Source organism: Helianthus annuus, chromosome 5 (genome assembly GCF_002127325.2).
Source record: "Helianthus annuus cultivar XRQ/B chromosome 5, HanXRQr2.0-SUNRISE, whole genome shotgun sequence".
In the NCBI taxonomy this organism is placed as follows: Eukaryota; Viridiplantae; Streptophyta; class Magnoliopsida; order Asterales; family Asteraceae; genus Helianthus; species Helianthus annuus.
Window position 1 is genome coordinate 109935530 of NC_035437.2, and position 20217 is coordinate 109955746.

Consider the following 20217-nt stretch of genomic DNA (forward strand, 5'->3'; position numbering starts at 1 on the left):
AAGACACGTTGTGGAATACGGGATATAGAGTGCCAGCCCCAAAAGGGCAGGTGGTAAAATCTGGGTTCACCAAACCATGGCAATTTCTAATAACCCAACTTGCCATTTGCTTCTCCAAAAGACCGTCACCTCCACCGAAGTCTCTTATAGAGTTATGAAACACATTCATGCACTAGTGATTGCTCTTCCATACAACTATTCACACGATTTGCTGAAAGACTTTGTGCTCAACATAAGCTCTAGTAGAGCCTTCCATATGTATCCACAATTTTTTATGAGAGTAATCACAAGCCAGTTGGACTTTCCTGGTGTTCCAATCTGGTACCTAGAGCCCGGGTGGTGCTTCAGGAAAACATAAGGTTCCAAAAATTTATATCGGTGGATAAACACACTGCGGTGCCTACAGGTCTTTGGTTGTCATTGCTTTGATATACTAGGTGGATTGAATCATTTTTATTTTTTTACTTTATTTCTTTTGTTATTTTGCATGTAATATATGACCTTTAATTTTTAATCTTTATCTTTAAAAATGAGTTTTAGGACCTACAAAAAAAAAGAGGAGGAAAGGAGATAAATGAACCGATCATTAACTAAGAGGAAAGATAAAATCAGAAAAATCTGATGAAGTTAAAATATTGATCTAAAATCATCAGACTTTAAAAAAAAAAAAAAAATAGGATGTTAAGATGTTGTTTAACAATGTCAAATAGAAAATCATTTAAATGACAAAAGAAAATTTTGCCATTGTCTGAAGAAAATTGTTTAATATTAAAAAAGGAAGGGAAAATTTGTTGATAAAGGTTATATGATTGTCAAATACAATATCATATAATAAACTATTTAACCTTCATTATAAAAGAAAGACAGAAACCACAAGTATCTGATGATAATCTGATAAAAGTTTGACAACAAAATTTGATGAATCCAGGAGCACATTCTAGCTGAACTATGAACTTTAGTACTCAACAGGGTAGTATCAGGGCCTTAGCACGTAGCAAACACGTTAAACAAATTAGTTTCCGGTTAACGTATCATTACCGATTAACTGACGATAACATGTGCTATATCATCATGCAAGCCCAAAGAGATTAATAAAACACTTATTTATGATTTTTAAGCGAAGCCTTGAAAGTGTTTGGTTTTTCACAAAGGTACGATCGGTTATCGTTAAAACCCAAAAATAATCAGAAAACGAGTTCGTCTCGCAGTCTATTTACCAAATTGGGGGTGCTTTAATAACCGACGATTGCTTGAAATTCAAAAATTATACCGAAATGCTTATCAAAATGTATTAACATTTTAATTTTTCCAATCCGTGGTAGCCGAAGTTAATAATTATAAAAGCTAGAAATATGAAATTTATATTTCACGTACTGTCAAACGAGTAAGTGATGGGTCAAACGACGATTTGAGCCATGAGATAGCTTTACGGATATTTAGTAGTATAAGAGTCTGTTTCATAATAATAATAATAATAAAATATATTATATTATATTTGACCATACTATGTTTTTAACGAAACTTAGGTCAAAATGTAGAGAAAAATAAGTTCATCTCAACGACATATTCATAATTTTATAAAACATTATATTTTGACAGTTACACGAGTAAAATGAGTGAAGTAATTGAATTAATTAGAAAGTTATAATAACTAGTTGATTTTTCGCCCGCGCGTTGCGGCGGGGACCCAATGACTGCAAAACGTGTGTTAGCAACGGCAAGCAGATACCGAATATCAAAACATAAATAAAAATGTCGTGGTAAGGATAGTCACTCCGTCCTAAAAAACGATTTTAAATAACCAAATATATAATAATAGGACCGATGTAGAACCGATATAATACTCGGTACAATACGGTATGGTATTTGAAGGTAAAAATCAATAAATACAGTTATGGTGCTAGACCGATGTAGAACCGAAAGCAACGATTCTAAAAACGCCAAAAGGTGGGTACCAAATTGGTACCGTAAATGATTTGGTATAGTAAATTTGGTACCGATACGATACTGGTTTGATATAGGATTTGATATGATTTGCTCATCAATAATTTAAATATCCAAGTTAATTTTACATGCTACAATTTATTCAATACAGAAAAAGACAAAAAAGAAAGCAAAATAAGTTGTGTATATAAAACCTCATTATAACGAAATACAGTTTACTTACTGTGTGTATGAAAAGTAGTCAAAACGGTGCAATTACTTGCATTGTGAAGTTGCTACAGGATTTGATGAGCTCGGTACCAACCGGTACCGAAAATACCGTTACCGAAATCTCCAAAAATGGGTACAGGTACCGAATATACCTGGTACGGTACGGTTCGGTACCGGTCGGTACTGGTACAGCAACGGTATTTGAGGGTAAAAACCGGTGCTAAACCGGTACCGAAAATACACCTGATTTGATTAATTTGATACCGGTATCAGTACCCGGTACCATTTACTAGCACTTACTAATGTTACTATTCATTCAGTTTTAATTTTAATATTTAGGTAAAGGTAATTACTAAAAAAAGTAGAAGATACAAACCTCCTTCCTTTTTATTCCGATTGGACCACCTTCTTATAAACCTCCTTTATTTTTTTTAAACAATTTCAACCTCCTAGACACATTTCACTCCTGCTCTAGAACGTCTCATCCATTTCCATTAATCAACCAGGGTAACAAACCCCCTTTCAAGTGATTTTTGACGCTCTTTTGTGTTTAAAAATGTTATTAACAACAAAGTGTTTTGATCCATAAACAGAGGCGGAGGATAGTGGGTGCTCGGGGGTGCACCCGCCCACCCCAATATTTCGGTTAGAAGTGTACAAGTTGCGATTTTTCGTCCGAAAATTTTAAAATTATATAGGATCGCCCCCCAGATTATTTTTCCTAAATTGTATATTCTAAATATTTATAAACTTTGTATATAAATGATGGGTAGTTTGGTAAATATACACTTTGTTTTATTTGGAACTATTATTATTTGACCCGATTTGAATCGAATAGCCAACCTGACCCAACCCGAACCGAAACATAACGATAGGAAAAAAGTTTTTTGGGTCCCATTACTTTACGCCCCCTCGAAACTTTTAGTCAAGCTCCGCCACTGTCCATAAACACTTAATCTTTCGGCCATGAGAGTTGTTTAAACTCTTAGTATGTATAACGAGATGATTCATGAGGTTTAATGGTGAAAAACACATCGGATTACAGATTAAAAACATAAGGACTCGACAAGAAATGTAATAAGCTAACAACTACAATCGAAAAAGATAATTTACAAGGCTTGACATGTGATGTTGCATATATGTATGTGTTGTTTATAACCAGTAGGTGTTGTACCTAGACTTACACATGATTTGGAAGTGTAGAAAGTGCATAAGCAAGCGAGAAACATGAGGTATAACGCCCGATAACTGAACATAAGTGCACTGAACTTTGTTTTAGCATAAACTGTGGCATGGGAAATATTAGTACATTAAAGTTTATAGGCTGATCACATACAGTGAAAATAGGGTCTCGAATTTTTGGACAATCTAAGAACTTTTGGTGAATTTATTGGTATTTAGCATGGTTGCAAAAGTCGCTAGGCGCTCCCTAGTCGGATTCAGGAGTACTCGGGAAGTACTCGGTTTAGGCGGAGATTACTCGGGGAGTAATTGGCGTAGGAGAACAGTACTCGTGCCTCGGCAGCCTACCTTGTAGCGAGTACTCGGAGATTAGTAGTGTTAATTCAGGAAAAATAACAAACTAAATCAATAAATCCCCAAATGTTGCAGCAAGTCTCTATTTGTCATAAGAATGTCCCACACAAAATTCGGAATTCATTGGTTAAAGCTAGATATTGTTTTAGAAATCGCATTGTATCCAAATTTCGTCAACTGAAAATCTTTTGTCGGAAGCTCGGTTAAACCTGAAAATTTTACAGGAAGTTTCTGGACATTTTTGGTCATTCTGTAAAAATTTTGGATTTTTTAGAACTTGGATGGTATGAATCGCCCATATATCGGTTAAACAGACTTTTACAACTGAATAATTAATATGATAAATCTGAAAAATAATTTTTTCTGAAATATATATATATATATATATATATATATATATATATATATATATATATATATATATTTATTAGTAAAGTCTCATATAACAATTCTTGGAAATTAATTTAATTCGGTATGAAAATCGTGCGTTGAATTAATTGTTTAATGAACCTGCCGGGACTTGTAAGCATATTACGACTAATCGGCGATAATGGGAAAGTTGGGAGTAAATTCGAACTTTTCTAGGGGAAATCGGGTAATTGGGGTGAATTCCACGCGTATTTAGTTAATCCTCAAACTACAAAAACTGGAACTATCATTTGAGCCAATTCGACCACTCTAATACCCCAACTTTCGATAGAAAACAAATATTTTTATATTATATAAGGAGTTTTAACATCATATGTGATCATGCCCTTAGCCTAACTCCTAAAACGAATAAGCTTGACCGGCACGAAAAATGGTACACGAAAGCCAAACTTGATTTTGAAACTAAGACAATACCCAACACTATACTTTAAGGCTATTAGCCCGTTCTCGAATGAATATTCACATTTGGGCTTGGTATATAGCGATTACCAAGCCGAAAGCTATTTTCGGTAATTAATCGTACCATGTTGATACTAGGACCAGACTAGCACAACGATTACATGACTATTTGGCTATAACATACTATGTGCATACATTATTAGGTGAGTTTCATGGCCCCTCATTCTAAACTGTTTTACTTGGGGTGAAAAGCATGTTTATATACGTACATACTTGTACATGAAAACGTTATTTGATGTGAATTATCTGAGTTAACTCTAACACACGAAAAGTCCCCACAAACACAAGTGATAACCATAGGCTAGTGGATGTTTGAATAGTACTATTAGTCTGACAAACCCAATTGAACTGGCACGGATGCCATGGGTTCAATTGCAATTGCACATGTCCATGCACATACTTTGCATACGTTGTGGGGCATTAGACATAGCTACTTAGGGCACTGACGTGGTGGATGTGGACCACGGGGTTATGGATGCATAGTCGAGGTTTCACTTGTGGGCTTAGTATAATTACAACACACGTGCTAAACATTACTTATGTACTTGCTCGACGAGATAAACAAAACTTGTGAAACTCACCACCTATTTGTAGTTTACCATTTTCAAAACATGTTTTTCATGTAAACAGGAACTTGAATAATACCTGTGTTTGCTGCTCCAAGATTTGCTTTAAGAATAGATACACACATAGATGAATACCTACTAGACGAATAAAGGTGTTCGCGAGAACATGCATTATGTGGAGACGGAAAACTATCAAGCGCAATCATATGTTTCATAATTTGCCACGAATGGCGATTCATTCAATCGGCGGTGACACAATTGTACGATTTTGGTAAACCATGTGAAGCCGACCAAATATCACTAGTTAGGTTGTAAAGCTTCGCATTTCTATACTTTCCTTATTTATACAGTTGTATTCACAATTCTATTTTTAGAAACTCGTATTCATATTTCACTTCCAAACTTGTAATCCGAGACTTCGATCATAATGGAAATTCATGTTTACATTAATCTTATTAACCTCATACTTATGTTTTATGCAATCAATTGTCAAACACATATTTACATGCGAACCGAGACTTATTATACGCTTGAATTTTCAATCATATGTAAATGATACTCATCACATGATTACAAACACGTTCTATGCTTGAAAACAAGCTAAAATACAAGAAAACGACATAAAAAAAAACCTAGAAACCAAGTGCAGTGGCAAAAGTTGAACAAAAACCAAAGGTTAGAAAACACTACCTGTCGCACCAAGAGTGCAGCTTGAAAACTAAGTTTATTACGACTTACACGAGTGTAGCGGGGTTGAAGCGTATCTCGAATCATGGATGTTATTTGTGGTTGTCGAAGTGGTTGAAAGACAAAGCTTCTTAAATCACAACTCTTGTCATCCTAGTATGAACCGTTTCCGCCATGTACCGAAATATATTAGCATTAGTACTCAATTCGGGTTGATCACCTTCTAGTATAAAATTTAGAGTAAATTGCCATTTTAGTCCCTGAGGTTTGTCCAAATTTGCCATTTTAGTCCAAATAGTTTTTTTTCTCATCTGGGTCCCAAACTTGCAAGGCGTCTTCTTAGTCCCGTCACTCATCTCCACCAAATCCCAATTGCACCAAATTTCCTTAGATCGATTATGTGGAACAACCCCAACGACGAATGGGGTGGATGTAGAACCAACTCGAACAAATGATTGTGAACGGCTACCCATTTCGTGTGAAAAAGGTAATAATAAAGTGTAAAAGTAAGCATCCAATGTTGAAAGTGGGAAACGAGAGTGAACCGAGCGTATTTTTTTGGGGTTTTTAAATGCGTTTAAGCTTTTCTTGAGTTGGGTAATCAACCAATACAACCCCCACCATTTATAGTTGATTTTTAGGATAAAAAATGATTTATAACAGTCAAAAATGATCCCAACGGGTATATAGCCGTATTAAACGGTCAAAAATCGATTCCGGTGCTTCTAACTTCTAACGGTAGGAACCGGGTAGGAATCAGATCGGGTTAGAACCAAATTCAAAAAAAAAAGGTGGAATCGGGTCGGAACTATCGTGTATATATGGGTATGGACTGGTTCCTCCTACTACCGAGTAGGAAACGAAACCAGGTCCAGGTCGAGTATGAAACCGGTTGTTTTTTTGCACCTCTGAAGTAAACCACGTTTGGCGAAACATTTAAGATAAAATGATGTTTTAATAAATACAATTACGTTTGTTTCTCCGATGGGCCTGGGCCAGATACACACTTAGGAATAAGATCCTTCTTATGAGCCCATTTTGACCCACATCAAGACTGCTGTTGAGCCCATTGTGACCGGATCAAGACCATCGATATGAGTTTCTCCATTTAAAAAAAAATAAGAATCAGCCCGAATTCATTTTAGTTTTGCCGTTATTATAATGTTTCCATCCTCTCTTAAAATATTTTAGTTTTGCCGTTATTATAGTGTTTCCATCCTCTGGAAAGTTTAAATAAAACGCTTGTTACAATATATAATTTGTGGTTGAGTCCCATTCCCATGTTAAAAAAATTTGTCACGGTGAAATATACTTTTAATTGTCAATATAAAAACTTTTAAAAAATAAAACCGCGTCACTAATCACCGAAGCAATAAGCCGACACATGGAGCATGTATGAAAGATTTTTTTTTGAACGACAAATATTACTCCTTTAATTATTTCCTCTTGCTCAGGTTGAAAGATCTAAACTATGCTTATGTTACATCTCATTCGGTTGATGAAAATTGGATGTCGAGAAATAAAATTCTTTTTTTAAGACACTAAATAATAGGGAAGTTGGGGAAACGCCAATGAATCTTATCTTGTTTTTGAAAATTGGATGTTTGTGAAAACGCCAATGAATTTTATCTTGTTTTTAGGGGAAGATCGTTTGAAAGTCAAGATAAAGATACACACGGAGGTTCAGGAGGAACTTGATTATCAGTTCGGTGAGGCTAGATTCATCATATCTGCCTGCCCACATCACCCTTTTTTAGTGTCAAGACTAAAGAAGGCAATGAATCGTCACATCATACGTAATTTCACTTAGTAAAAATACATTTTATTATTTTGACGCTGAAAAAAATATAATCATTCCATTACAGAAAAAGAAATATTTTCATGCTATATTATAAAAAAACGCCAAAAATACTAGATACATGATATCTACCCTGTCCACCTCACCCCTTTTTACAGTGTTAAGACTAAAGAAGACCATGAATCGTCATATCATATAGTACTTTCACGATAGTCAAAATACATTTTATTCTTTTGGCGCCAACAAAATATAATCAATCCATTTTGTTGTCTTTAGCTCCAAGAGAACACCATTATATAAGTAGAAAAAGCTATAGTTACTTAAACACTCCAATAAAACCATAAAACACTAAACAAAAAAAAGAACAAAAATGGCACAAGTTATCGCATGGAGGTTCGATCGATCGGATAGACGATTCGTTCTAAAGTTATCATACAGAAGAATGGTGAAGGTCAAGACCAAGACCATGGACACCATACTTCGCATGGATGAGGCAGTCCAAAGGGATTTTCTTGCGCTGGGTGTTCCAATTGCCATCCAGTTTGAAAGAATTGAAACAATAATAAGAAGATTGAAGAGAAGATTTCAAGCGGTTGATGATGACGGTTATGAGCAACCAACTGTTACCGTTACCGGTTGGAGTTTAAATGAACAATTGAGGATGGTAACAATTGCATATACAACGGAGATGAGGATACCTTCACAATGGACCAAGTGCTGAACACAGATAATGTTCACTTCTTTAACCAACTATGTGATTTAACACCTTCAAACATTATCACAAACAGGATTGTGATTATGTTTAAATCAAGGATGCGAGGCAGACTAAACCAGTTGATGGCATTAAACACCAATGTAGTTGATGATGATGAGTCTCAGGAAAGTGATGAGCAAAACGATGGGTACATATATGATGTAATCCCACCCGATAAAGAGTATTAATTTGATCTGTTTATTTCATTTCCATTATAATGTTTGTGTGATTTTATGAATGAATTATGATAATCATAAGACGCCATGAACGCCATGATATTTACTTTGAATCCTTGATAAACAAACTGAATCCTTGGTTTCATGTTAATTATAATGTTTGTCTGATTTTATAAATAAATTATGAAGATCCTAAGACGCCATGATATTTAATTTGAATCCATTATAAACAAGTCAAACAAACACCATCACCTAAATGCCAAAAAATGTTTCACGTCATACATAAGGGCGTTGTGTAGAATAAAAATGGGAGAAAATTAATAGAAAAGGTAAAAAGACAAAATCACTCCTCCGCATGATTTGTAGCGTGCGTCATGTGTTGCTCCTTGATCCGTTTTTACTGTTTTCACACTTTCAATCATTTTCACCTGATCCCATTTCTAAATATACAGTTCAATATATCTAATTTTTTAAATACAATATTAAAAGTCTTTGTTTGAATATGTGCACATACATTATACGTAAATGCATATGACAATCTTATACTTTATTTAAAAAGAGTATTAGATTTTATTTCAAGATTCAACCCTAAAATATGTTGTTTTATTCTCATAAATTAAATAAATGGGTAAAAAGACTAAAATGCCTTTAGGTGACAAGATTTAACAAGAAAATCTAACTGGGTTAAGCCTAAAGGGCAAAACGTGCAACAAAATTCCTTCTAAAGGGCAAAACTTGTCAAAATTCATTAAAAATGACACCGTCTGATAAGCAGTATTAAGATAAAGGACAAAACTTGTAATTTTTCCTTAAAGAAATAAATTAGTCAAAATATAAACTTTCTGGACTTATGGGAACAATTTCATTTTTAACAAGTGGGTTGAACCATATTAGTTTAAAATATTAAAACTTAATTCTTAATTTATTGTACATTATATTATTTATTCAAAGAAGTATTATAGTAGATAATACAAAGTTTGATGTTTCTAAAATTGATTCTAAATATATTAGGTAATTATTAAGTAATATATATGTATTAGAATATATATATATATATATATATATATATATATATATATATATATATATATATATATAAAAGTAAGAGTAAGGTTAACATACAAAAAGCCTTATCATACATCACGTAGGAGACAATGGTAACCGTTGGATCAGGGGTATAATCACGCATGGGACCACATAAATACGCATGGGACCACATAATCACGCATGGGACCACATAATCACGCATGAGACTATAATCACGCACGTTCTATGATAATAACGCACGTTATATTTTTTGTCATGTATGTTAATGTAGGTTAAGCCTTGAAGTACATTATACTTTCTCTATAAGTAAAATAATAATAATAATTCGTTAAAGATATTATAATATTAAAATTGTAATTTGATTTTTAAATAAAGTTATATGAAGGACAAATGTATTAAACACATATTTGAGTCAATTATTTTTGTGTGAGGCACCCATTTAAAAAAATGAAGCAATTTGTTTAAAAAGAATATTAGATTTTAATAATTTCAATTATTCGTCGTTGTCCGCCAACTTTAAAAATAACCACTAGTAGTCCCAACTATTGGCATATTGGCCACTAATGGACTCTGACTGACAGAACCCTACCGCCATTAGTCTTCTATCGCCGAAAAACTGTTTTTGGCTAGAAAATGGTTTCTAAAGGTCCAATCTAAGGTTAAAAAGAGGTTTAGGACGAAAATGCTGAGTTTTTCGGCCAAAAAGTTGAGTTTTCCGGTCAAAAAAAAGTTTTCCGGAGAAAAGGAGTTTTCCGGCGACTTCAATAATTAGGTCTTTTATTAGAAAAAGTTTTCTAAAGGTCAGTAATAAGGTTATAAAGAGGTTTGAAACGAAAATGTTAAGTTTTCCAGCCAAAAACGTTTTTCCGGTGACCGGAGACTTACGTCGTTAGGGTTATGATAGTCAGGGTTGTAGGCCCCGATACGGATCGTCGGACTAAGATGATTTGTTGTTTCGAGTGCCGTAACGAGTGCGGAATCCTCGTCGCGATACAAACCGAGCGAGAGAGCAAACACACAAACAAAGATTCAACGTTTAAAGCTTAAATGTGTATAGATCTAGAAGAGTTTGGTTACCAGAATGATACAAGAAATAATACTCTCAAACTCTCAGATGTGTGCTCTCGGTTCTGTGTTCTGTCTTCTGTCTTCAGTTCTGCTGTTTATATAGCAACATGGTCGACGAAACATCCTGCAGCCGACGAAAGTCTTGCAGCCGACGAAAGACTCCGGCGAAAGACCTGAGACGACGAAGAACTTGGTTTTTCGCCACAAAGATAATTGTCAGTTTTTCGTCGCTCACATGCAGGGTGCTGGTTCTTCGTCAGACATGGATCTGATAACAACTTTCGTCATATATAAAACAAACAGATACAATCTTCATGAATTCACGTTTATATATGTTCTTCATATGAAAAGTCTTCACATGACATCATCATGACATCATCATGGTGATGTGGCGTCGGGAAACGGTTCGCGGCGTTCCGTGCTTCGCGTGTCGAACTCTGGGGCGTACGACGGAGGAATGTCGTTACATCGGGCTTGAGACGAACCTAACCGAGTCGAACTGAACCGAGTCGCGTCCATATAAAGTGTACCAACAAGGGTCCATTGGAGGCCAATATGTTAATAGTTGGGACTGCCATTGGTTATTTTTTAAGTTAGGACTGTTAGCGGCCAATGGAGAATAGTTTGAATTATTAAAATCCAATATTTCTATTTAAAAAAGCATGACATGGAAAATAAAACCAAAGGTAAATTACACTTTTCGTCCTTTATGTTTGTATCGAATTGCAGTGGATAACCTTTAACTTCAATAATTACAGTCACAAACCTTTATTTATAAAACCAACTACATTCTACGTCCTTTAACACTAACCTAGTTAAAATTTTCAGTTAAGTCTAGTCATGTGCCTTGCACATAAGAGTGGGTTAGTAATTTTACTCATTTACTTAAAATACATTTGATAATTAAACAAAAAGATTTCTAAATACATCCAAAAATGTAATCCCAATAAACAACCATGTGAATGAACAATTAGTTCACGAGTGTCTAAAACATACAAAACACACAAAAGTTTATTATCTGATCAAGGAAAACAAATCTTAAAGCAACTTGAATGTAAATTTTTTTTTGACCTAAAGTGAAACGAAAGAAACCTTAGGAGACCCATTACAAATTGGTGGTTTTGATGGACGAATTTTGCATCATTGGAGAGGTGGTTCCACGCATAGTTTAGGAGGTGGTTTCACTGAATTGGTCATCGGATTTCAAGGTGATGTAAAATTGGGGTTTTGTTGAGATTAGGGCACGTAGCTTTGCCGCAATGAAAGAGCGCAATATGTATATTGTTAAAGAACCATGGCTGATTGAAATGGGATTCCAGCGGCGACAATGCTATAGAGATTGCAGCAGTGGCGGTGGTGCAGCAACAGGAGTGGTGTAGGGATTGCAGCGGCGGCGGTTGTGTAGGGATTGCGACGACCGCGATGTTGGGATTGCAGTGGCGGAGGTGCTGGAGGTGGTGGTGGTAGGGCATGTTGTTGGGGTGGTGTAGGTTGGTTGTGATGGGTGGCTGCTAGGAGGGAGAGGAGAATTGTGAGGAATATAGAAAAATGAACGATTTTGTTTAGTTATATATATAAAGGTTTCAGATATTATCTTTGTGTTTTTAAATTAAATTTGAAGTAAATTAGTAAAAAGACTAAATTACCCTTAAGTGACTAAAGTTAACTAAAAATTTTAGTTAGGTTAGTGCAAAAGGACGTAGGGTGTAGTAGGTTTTACAAATAAATGATTGTGATTGTAATTATTAAAGTTAAAGGTGAAATATACTTATTTTTTACGTATGTTTTCAGTTGTTCTACGTTTTAACAAAAATTTTGTTTGGAATCGAGTAAGGTCAAATATAATACGTTTTCATTCGACGTTGTAAATTCAAGTTACCGTACGTTTTGATGATGCTAAGTCATGATGCAAGGTAAGGGTGGTATAGCGGTTAGGTGAAACCTCACTAAACGAACCCAGCCAGGTTCAATTCCATTTCTTTTGTATGGTATAAATTCAAACTAGTGTACTTTTTGATCCAACCACAATTTTTATATATGTTACATTGATTTCGATCAGATACATCGAAAAATGCATTTTCATATGATTAATGCGTCATATAATACTTAAACTAGTCCTCTCAATATTTAAAATGGGTCTGCAACGCATCACCCACGGGCCATATCACTAGTTGAATGATGAATATGTAAGAAAAAATTTATTCCATATAATACAAAAGAGATAAAATACTGTTCTGTGGTGACTATAATTGCGTCCATGGGTATGCTACCAAAAAAAAGTAATGTTCACGTGATTTATAGTTGTCATGTTCCTTAGGGGACCCAATATTCAAACATTAGTTAGTTAATTAATAATATACCATTTTCAGTATCAACTGAGGTTTGTAGCTAGAATTGTTTTGGATCACATGTTTTCACATAATATACATACGTGTTTAACTATCATGAGTCATGTTTTGTGCATTGAAAACTATTTCCATATTCTATAAAATCAAAGAAAAGAAGCCAGGGAAAGGTTTTTCATATTCATCATGTGCTTTTCATATTAAAAATTATATAACAGGGTACGTACTACACACGTGACTTTATATATATATTAAATAAATAATAGACATGAATTACAACAATTGAGTGTGCATGGATTTTTACTGATTATGTCCCATTACGTTTAACTATACATCATCATTATACTCAGTATATCCCACCATTATCAAAGCTAAGATAGGGTCTGAGAAATGTAAGATGTAGACAGCCTTATTTCTACCCCGTATGAATAGATAAGCTGCTTCCAGTGAGACCTACGACTAGATAGTAGTTTTGCATCAAGCCTTGAACATAAGACACATAACACTCAGCAATTGAGGCAAACACTGATTAGTGCATATACCCCATTGTCTTTCGGCTATCAATTACGTTTAACTATACATGTTTGTAAAATGATACCTCCTTAAGAGGTCAAGAATTCAAGTTCCAATATGAAAAAAATGTTTACAAAATACATATATATTACATATTTTGTTTCACCAACTTTTACTACTACTACCACAATTATCATCAAACCCTAATAACTGTTCAAGATAATCACCACCCAAATCTTCAAACACAATAACATTTTCACCCTTTGAATCTTGCCCTACCTCTCTCTTCTTCTTCGTCTTGGTCTCGCGCCTCCTGTTCGCCGAATGCATCCGTTTCAACGTCAGCACCGGTGAACTACCTTCTTCATAAACATACCCCATTTCCTTCAAAGATTCATACGCCATCTCCGCTGTAAAGTTAAGAACCGCCCCCGATCCCCTCAACGCATATGCAGCCTGATCGTAAGCCACTGCAGCCGCCTCCGCAGTGTCAAATGTTCCCAACCAAACCCTGATCCCGTTTCGCGTAGAATCGCGTATCTCTGCTGCGTACTTTCCCCACGGCCGCCGCCTCACGCCTCGGTAACTCGACTCCTTTTCTTCTTGATCTTTAACATCTACATGCTGTTCTGGATAATGGGTTTCTCCGGTTGAGTCTGAAATGACCCCATACAGAAGCATGTCTTGTGAGTCGTTTTCGTTGAATGGAAGATGATGGTGGTCGGAGTAGTGTGAGTAATATTGGGATTCGACTGTTGGAGAGTATTCCGGTGAGCTAAAGTAGGTTTCCGGTGAGATTACTGGTAAAGAGTAGTGGAAATTATACGGGTTGTACGATGGATCCATTTGGATGCTAAGTTGATTTTAGTGTTTAAGTAACTGAAATTGTTTTGTTTTTGGTTAATGTTTTGGAAGCATATATAGAGAAGGCCATGCCGCCATGGTGTTGACAGGTCGTTATGTTGGGACCCTGGAAGAGTTAATAAACGTGGGTCAAATAAGTCATGTCTTTTGTGGCGGCGAGGCAAGATGACTTATGCTCTCATCATCACCTCATTTATACCCTAGATCCATATTTTTCTTATTTATCATAAAAGGGTGTTTTAAGGAGATATAGTTTGTTTCCTAGAATTAAATAACGGTAAAGTTGTTGTAATGTAACCAGTTTACATGTTTGAGTCGTAAAAATAACATCTTTAAAAAATATAGGGTAGTAATGGATAAATCAGACCCAAATTGGCATGATACTACCTGACCCATGTGCATACAAGTGTCTCGTGTATCAGGTCTACCTTACATATACAATGGCTGTTATACCAAAAACGATTAACATGCTAAAAAGTGTGAGAATTAACTACAATGGAACACATGTAGTCATGTATCACTGGGAGGGGGAAATTCGTTTGCTGAAAACGTTAAGTATTGATAGTGAAGGCATATAGAATAGACACACAGTCGTATGGCCTGTACATATTGTGCCCTAGGCAGATTGTGGAGTTATATAGATGCATTGTTGTTAAAGGCTTCGATGCACTATTCAACGCACCCTGCCTCAATAGTTCTAATATAATATAGTAATATTATAGCGTTAAGACTAGTATTAGGTGAGGATGTGGTGGAAGTGATTTGCACTTACACACCACAAGTGTGTCATACCCTGACTTTTGTGGAAGCGTGGTCATTTGGTGTGACCTCTTAATACCATAGCAATCAATCACAACAATGCTATATGATAAAAACACGAGATGTTTATCCATTAACAAAGTTTAGAAACTACCACAATACCATTGTTTGAAACATCCATACCGAATTAAGTTACAAACCATGACGTGTTTAAACGAGTTCACGAAGACTCAACAAAAGTACTTAAATAAAACCTGAGTTTAGAATCATGTATCCCGTCCAGGATTAGGATACACCCTCTAAACTCAACAACCATGGATAACATCTTTTATTTCACTACGTAACTTGACACATGCATACCCTGCCAGATCCACTAGTTCCCTGGAATACATGTAGTTTGAAAAATCAACAAAAGTTGAGCGAGTTCATGTGTATGTGAGTATGTATAAACCTTTGTAAACAGTGAATGCATGTATGTCCCGGTATGATTGCAAACAAGGAAAAGATCACTAATGGTTTGCAAGGCCACTGATATGTGTGACGGTGTAGGAAGACTCAAACCTAGCAAAGTTGTACCGGGCTTCTGGCTGGAAGGCATAGTCATCACTATGGGCCACCCCGGCCTCATGGGTGTGGGCTCGCTACACCCAAATAGATCTATCACTCATGCCCCTCGGTCCTGATACGAGGATTAATGGTCCCAAGTATCCGCCTACCCTATCACATGATCTATGGTTCTTTCCCATACCAATAGTATTGTAAGTATCCCTTTGTAACATGTATTTCACCCTAGAAGTAAATAAACAAAACAGTTTAAAGAAAAGGGGGACATGAACTCACAGTAGTGCGTCTTCAGTATCGTAACTCAAACTCTGTCAGCTACACGACAACCTACAACGTACTAATGTCTATTAGACGAACGGGTCGTGCCTTGGCTTAGAGTTTAATGTTTTGAGTTGCGTTCTTAAGTTATTCCAAATTATAATTATTTGTTAAAATAACAATTTATTTTAACTTTATATTGTATTTGGTTTTGGAATAATTGTTTAATCAATATTTTTGTGACAATACTTCTTAAGTATATATTTCCATATTTCCTTCCCAAGGATGGGGGTAATTTATATATGTATATTTGTAGTTCCGAAAATATATTTTTAAGTCCCACTTAGAAAATATATAACCTATTTGTTAAAAATAATGTATTCCATAATATATATTTTTCCCCAAAAATAACATATTTTTACTTCTTGTTCCTAGAACAATATTTAACAAAAATATATTTGTAAAAGTGTTTTTCGGAATATTTCATAAGTTACGTTTTTGCATTCGGTTTCACAATATCAAGTGTGTAACTTAAATATTTTATTCCTTGCGATTTTTGGTACTATTTTGGAGTTGTAATTGTCATGGTATTCGTTAAGCTATATTATTTTACCATAAGGTAATATAACTATTCCACCAAGTAAGCAAATATTCACACAAGCGTTTTATTAATAAATATATATTCTAAATATATATTTGTCCATTTTTATTTATAAAAACCAACCTCCGATACTTTGTATTTTTGTAACAAAACCTATGGCGAAGTTTATTTTGAAAAACAATGTTAAAAACATACTTGTAAACACTTGTTAGAAAATATTTCCTAAGTGTTTGAATTTTTAGAAAATTTCTCCGTAGTTTCCTTTGTAAATGGAGGAGTCCATGCTATTAAAGCATACCATTTTCTTTTCAAAAATCATTCCAACAATCAATAATCAAACTACACTTCCCAAGTGCAAAAATTATACAATGTATATAACAACATGAACATGAACTTTCACAAAAACACGTAGTAACTTGGTAACATGTTTAGTAGACTTAGTTACCCCTTGAAGTGTGTTTGTTTCTTAATAAACTTCCTTCTTGAAAATTTTAGATGTTTACAACTTGTAAACGTATTCTACAAAAATTATTCTTTTGAACTCTTCTTGTAAATAAAGTGCTCTTACACTTATTTTACCACAAAAAACAACGTATATTTATGTAAGAATCAAGTTCTACTAAAAATCATATTTTGAACTCGGTTTTCTTGGAAAATTATTCATAAATCTTAGATTCACAAAATTACTAGCTCACTTTATTTACTATTTTTCAAGAAATAATTTTATTTTCAAGTTCCTGTTCATAAGTGAGGATGATCTTCTTGGGTTAACATATAATCATCCTCTAACTTGCTAGATCATGCGTTTAATCACAATCTAGCAAGCTCCTTATGATGATCAACATCATAATCTCAAGTAAATAACAATCAAGTGTCATACATGTACTTAACAACATTGTTTTAACAAGATTTCATCATTTTTAAGCTTCATGTTTATGATTCTTGTTTAAGTCTTTTAGTGTTCTTGTGATTCATAACAATGTACATCTTTTTAACCAACAAAATAAGAAATAAAAACTAGTAACAAGAAGCTTACAACTAGCTTAAAGGCTAGGGAAGATCACTAGAGAAAAAGATGAAGAAAATGGTGGATGAAAGCTATGGATGAAGGTTCTTCAAGTTCTTCAAACACCAAGCTCCATGTAACACCTTCTTGCACTTCAAATGAGCTTGAAAATGGAAGAATGATGGTGTTTGCAAGGTGGTGGTGGTGGTGGCAATATGTAGAGCCGAGAGGGGGATAGAGAGTATGAGGGAGTGGAGTGGTGAAAGTTGTGAAGTTGTTAGATATGAAATGATCTTGTGATCTTGGCCACCATACTAATAATCTTCTACTCAATATCATGGCAAGTAAATCAAGCAAGTTATCTAATAAAATATTGAAATGAAATCTAGTGATGGGGTCCTCCACTTGGGCCGTAAATCATAAGGGGGGGGGGGTAAATTGTAACTTGTAATGGTAAGTGGGTAAATGGTTAGGATGTTAAGTGTAAAAATCTAGTGTTTTATGTGTATGGCACATTATATAGTGTGTTGGGGTATTCGGGGACCATAACTAGTTCAAAAATAATAAAACAATGTATTTGGTAAAATTTTGGTGTTCCGGGTAATGTCTGGTTGTTCGGTTTAATACCGGTTCGTTAAAGCGCTATGTTGCACCGTATAGTGTCTTTTATGTAACTTTTTGTGACACTTTTAATTCCCAACATTTAGGAAAACACTCAGGACCATTTAGTCAATTTTCTGCATAATACTAGTATGTTAAAATGCTGAATGTTAATGATTAATGCAGAATTCTGCACTTTGAGTGGGTTTTAGGCACTTTCTGGCACTTAAACTATCACCTAGTGACGCAGTTTTATGGTCCTTACTTCCCTACACCCCATACTAGTGTAGCACCTTGTCTCTGGCTCATACTGGGCCTCAAAACACTGTCTGTCTATATACTAACACTGTCAGTATATTTCTGAGTTATCCACTAACTGTGCTAACTGTGCTTTGTGCATCAAGTATGTCACTAAAGTTTGTATGTAATAAATGGTGTGACAATATGAAATGTGATGCACATGTATGTATGATACAGGAATCGTAAAGCAGTTTATATCATTAGTTGAAATCAAGCACAATCATTAAGCACAAATTTAATATTAATTAATTGTACGGATACTTGTAATTATGAGGGTTGTCACATTCTCCCCCTGTTAAGAAAATTTCATCTCGAAATTTTAGCTCTGCTACTAGATGCAGGGGTCTGGGGGAATAAATGTGGGTATTTGGCCTTCATGAGATCCTCACGCTCCCACGTGAATTCTGGGCCATGTCGTGCATTCCATCGAACCTTGATGAGTTTGACACTACTCCTGCGTGTCTTGTTAACCTTCCAATCAATAACCTCAATGGGTTCATCAGTGAAATGGAGTGTGTCATCAATGTGAACTTCGTCGGCAGGAATGACCACTGTCTCTTGAGTTGGACTCTTTTTCAGATTTGATACATGAAATGTATCATGAACGCCATTAAGTTCAGCAGGTAAGTCCAACTTGAATGCTACAAGACCAATCCTTTTCAGGATTTTAAATGGACCAATGTATCTGGGGTTCAACTTCCCACGCTTCCCAAAGCGTGCCACACCCTTCCAGGGTGAAAACTTCAACAAAACCATATCTCCCACCTCAAATTCCAGAGGTTTCCTTCTTCGGTCCGCATAACTCTTCTGACGATCATGAGCCGCTTTAATGCGCTCTCGAATCTGGAAAATCTTGTCAGTCGTTTCCTGGACCAATTCCGGGCCAACAAGCTGTCTATCACCCGCATCAGCCCAGCATAATGGTGATCGACACTTGCGTCCATAGAGAGCTTCGAACAGTGCGGCCTGAATGCTTGCCTGATAACTGTTGTTGTATGAAAATTCAACCAATGGAAGGTGAGTGTCCCAACTTCCACCTAAATCCATTACGCAAGCTCGCAACATGTCTTCTAATGTTTGAATCGTTCGTTCACTTTGTTCGTCTGTTTGCGAGTGAAAGGCAGTACTCAGATTCAACTGAGAACCAAAAGCTTCTTGGAAGGATTGCCAGATCCTTGACACGAATCTTCCATCTCTATCAGAGATAATCGAGAGAGGCACTCCATGTCGTGCAACAATCTCTCTCAGGTATAGCTCAGCTAGCTTACTCGTGTTGTGTTTTTCCTTGATTGCCAAAAAGTGTGCAGATTTCGTTAAACGGTCTACAATTACCCAAATCGTATCATGGCCCTTGAGCGTCCGTGGCAATTTCGTTATGAAGTCCATAGAGATCTGCTCCCATTTCCACTGGGGTATTTCAGGTTGTTGCAAAAGAACTGAAGGCTTCTGGTATTCGGCCTTTACCTTGGCGCAAGTTAAACATTTGCCAACATATATCGCAACGTCGCCTTTCATCCTCGGCCACCAATAAAAATCCTTTAGATCTTGGTACATTTTATCCAATCCTGGATGGATCGAGTACCGTGATTTATGAGCTTCATCAAAAATAACATTTCTCAAGCCACCAAACAAGGGAACCCAAATTCGTTTCATGAAGCACAACGTTCCTTCCCCGTTTGGTACCAACTGCTTCTCTATCCCACGGAGATACTCATTCTCAAGATTCCTTTCTT

General features: G+C 35.5%; 1 protein-coding gene across 1 annotated transcript; it reads right to left on the reverse strand.

Annotated features, from left to right (window-relative positions):
• Window positions 1–13634: 13634 nt before the first annotated feature.
• Window positions 13635–14653, reverse strand: LOC110938973 (ethylene-responsive transcription factor 1B). Its single transcript, XM_022180915.2, has one exon. The coding sequence runs from the start codon at window positions 14376–14378 to the stop codon at window positions 13695–13697; it is 684 nt and encodes a 227-aa protein (XP_022036607.1). The 5' UTR covers window positions 14379–14653; the 3' UTR covers window positions 13635–13694.
• Window positions 14654–20217: the final 5564 nt, after the last annotated feature.

What these genes read in the sequence shown, in the direction of transcription:
- LOC110938973 (XM_022180915.2), bottom strand. Translation starts at nt 14,378, where the DNA reads ATGGATCCATCGTACAACCCGTATAATTTCCACTACTCTTTACCAGTA.